Source organism: Otolemur garnettii, unplaced genomic scaffold (assembly GCF_000181295.1).
Source record: "Otolemur garnettii isolate 467f Iridium unplaced genomic scaffold, OtoGar3 scaffold00011, whole genome shotgun sequence".
NCBI classification, from domain to species: domain Eukaryota; kingdom Metazoa; phylum Chordata; class Mammalia; order Primates; family Galagidae; genus Otolemur; species Otolemur garnettii.
The window spans coordinates 8,040,087-8,041,849 of record NW_003852406.1 but is presented as its reverse complement, the minus strand read 5'-3'; the positions used below and the strand labels follow the sequence as shown (position 1 = coordinate 8,041,849).

Sequence of the window (1,763 nt, the reverse complement as noted above, 5' to 3'; positions counted from 1 at the left end):
GGGTTGGGGATTTGAACCCGCCACCTTAGGTGTACGTGGCTGGCGCCTTAGCCGGTTGAGCTATAGGCGCCGAGCCTGCTTAGCTATTTTTTGTTGCAGTTTGACCGGGGCCAAGTTTGAATCTGCCACCCTCAGCATATAGGGCCAGTGCCCTATCCACTGAACCACAGGTGCCACCCAGTTAACTGTGTTTTGTTTTTGTTTTTTTTTAGAGACAGAGTCTTACTTTATTGCCCATGGTAGAGTGCTATGCCATTACAGCTCACAGTAACCTCCAGCTCTTGGAGTTAGGTGATTCTCTTGCCTTAGCCTCCCCAGTGGCTGGGATAATAGGTGCCCACCACAACGGCTAGCTATTTTATTGTTGCAGTTTGGCTGGGGCCGGCGCCCAACTCACTGAACCACACGCGCTGCCCAGTTAATTGTGTTTTTAAATTGTTATAACTTCACACCTTTTTGAAATCTGCCCTACAAAATTTGTTTGGCTAAACGTCAAAGCCATGACAATTTGTTCTTTGATGTGAATGTATTTCTAATTTCTTGTTCATGTAAGATTTCAATAAAACTCAAAAATCTGTTCAAAACAAAACACAAAACAAACTATGATGGTTCGGCACAAGCCATATACACCAGAGCTGGCAGGTTTGAATCCAGCCCGGGCCTGCCAAACAACAATGACAACTATAACCAAAAAATAGCGAGGTGTTGTGGCGGGCACCTATAGTCCCAGCTACTTGGGAGGCTGAGGCAAGAGAACTGCTTAAGCCCAGGAGTTTGAGGTTGCTGTGAGCTGTGACACTACGGCACTCTACCCAGGATGACAGCTTGAGGCTCTGTCTTAAAAATTAAAAACGGGCAGCACCTGTGGCTCAGTGGGTAGGGCGCTGGCCCCATATACTGAGGGTGGCGGGTTCAAACCCAGCCCCCAGCCAAACTGCAACAAAAAAATAGCTGGGCGTTGTGACGGGCGCCTGTAGTCCCAGCTACTAGGGAGGCTGAGGCAAGAGCTGGAGGTTGCTGTGAGCTGTGATGCTAGTGCACTCTACTGAGGATGATAAAGTGAGACATTGTCTCTATAAAAAAAAAACCCAAAAGAAAAACAATGACCACTGCAACCAAGGGCCGGGCATTGTGGTGGGTGCCTGTGGTCCTGGCTACTCAGGAAGCTGAGGCAAGAGAATTGCTTAAGTCCAAGAGTTTGAAGTAACTGTGAGCTATGACACCATGGCGCTCTACTGAGGGTGACATAATGACACTCTGTCTCAAACAAAAAAAAGCTCCTTAAATAGTTCAACATAAATACTGTGTAGATATTCAGTAATATCCTATAACAAACAGCTAAGCCAAAATTGAGGTGTATGAGGGCTTGACACTTATTTTAAAATTAGAATTTTTGCCATGTTTTTGTTCAAATTTAAATGAGGAAGTTATGTCTTTTTATTAATTATGTATACATATATTTGTAAGGCCCTGGAATTATTGACACCACCTGTTTCAGACAACGCTAATGCAAGAATGAAGGCACACGTACGACGTGGAACAGCATTCTGTCAACTAGAATTGTATGTAGAAGGTAAGAAATAGAAATCTTTTAAGTTTCAAGTTACACTCTGAAAATAATGTTATGGGGATTCTTTTTTTTTTTTTTTTGAGACAGGAGCCTCAAGCTGTCCCCCTGGGTAGAGTGTCGTGGCATAACAGCTCACAGCAACCTCCAACTCCTGGGCTCAAGCGAGTCTCCTGCCTCCGCCTCCCAAGTAGCT

The 1,763-nt window shown here is 44.9% G+C and overlaps 1 protein-coding gene across 2 annotated transcripts in view; it reads left to right on the top strand.

Annotated features, from left to right (window-relative positions):
- The window catches only part of DNAAF4 (dynein axonemal assembly factor 4), a 52,417-nt gene that overhangs the window by 41,849 nt on the left and 8,805 nt on the right, over positions 1–1,763 (top strand). The window contains exon 8 of one of the 2 annotated variants that reach the window (XM_003784372.3): positions 1,468–1,573. The exons of the other annotated variant lie outside the window; for it this stretch is intronic. Within the exon in view, the coding sequence (XP_003784420.1) occupies positions 1,468–1,573 (106 nt within the window). The remainder of the gene's footprint in view (positions 1–1,467; positions 1,574–1,763) is intronic. 2 annotated transcript variants of the gene reach the window in all.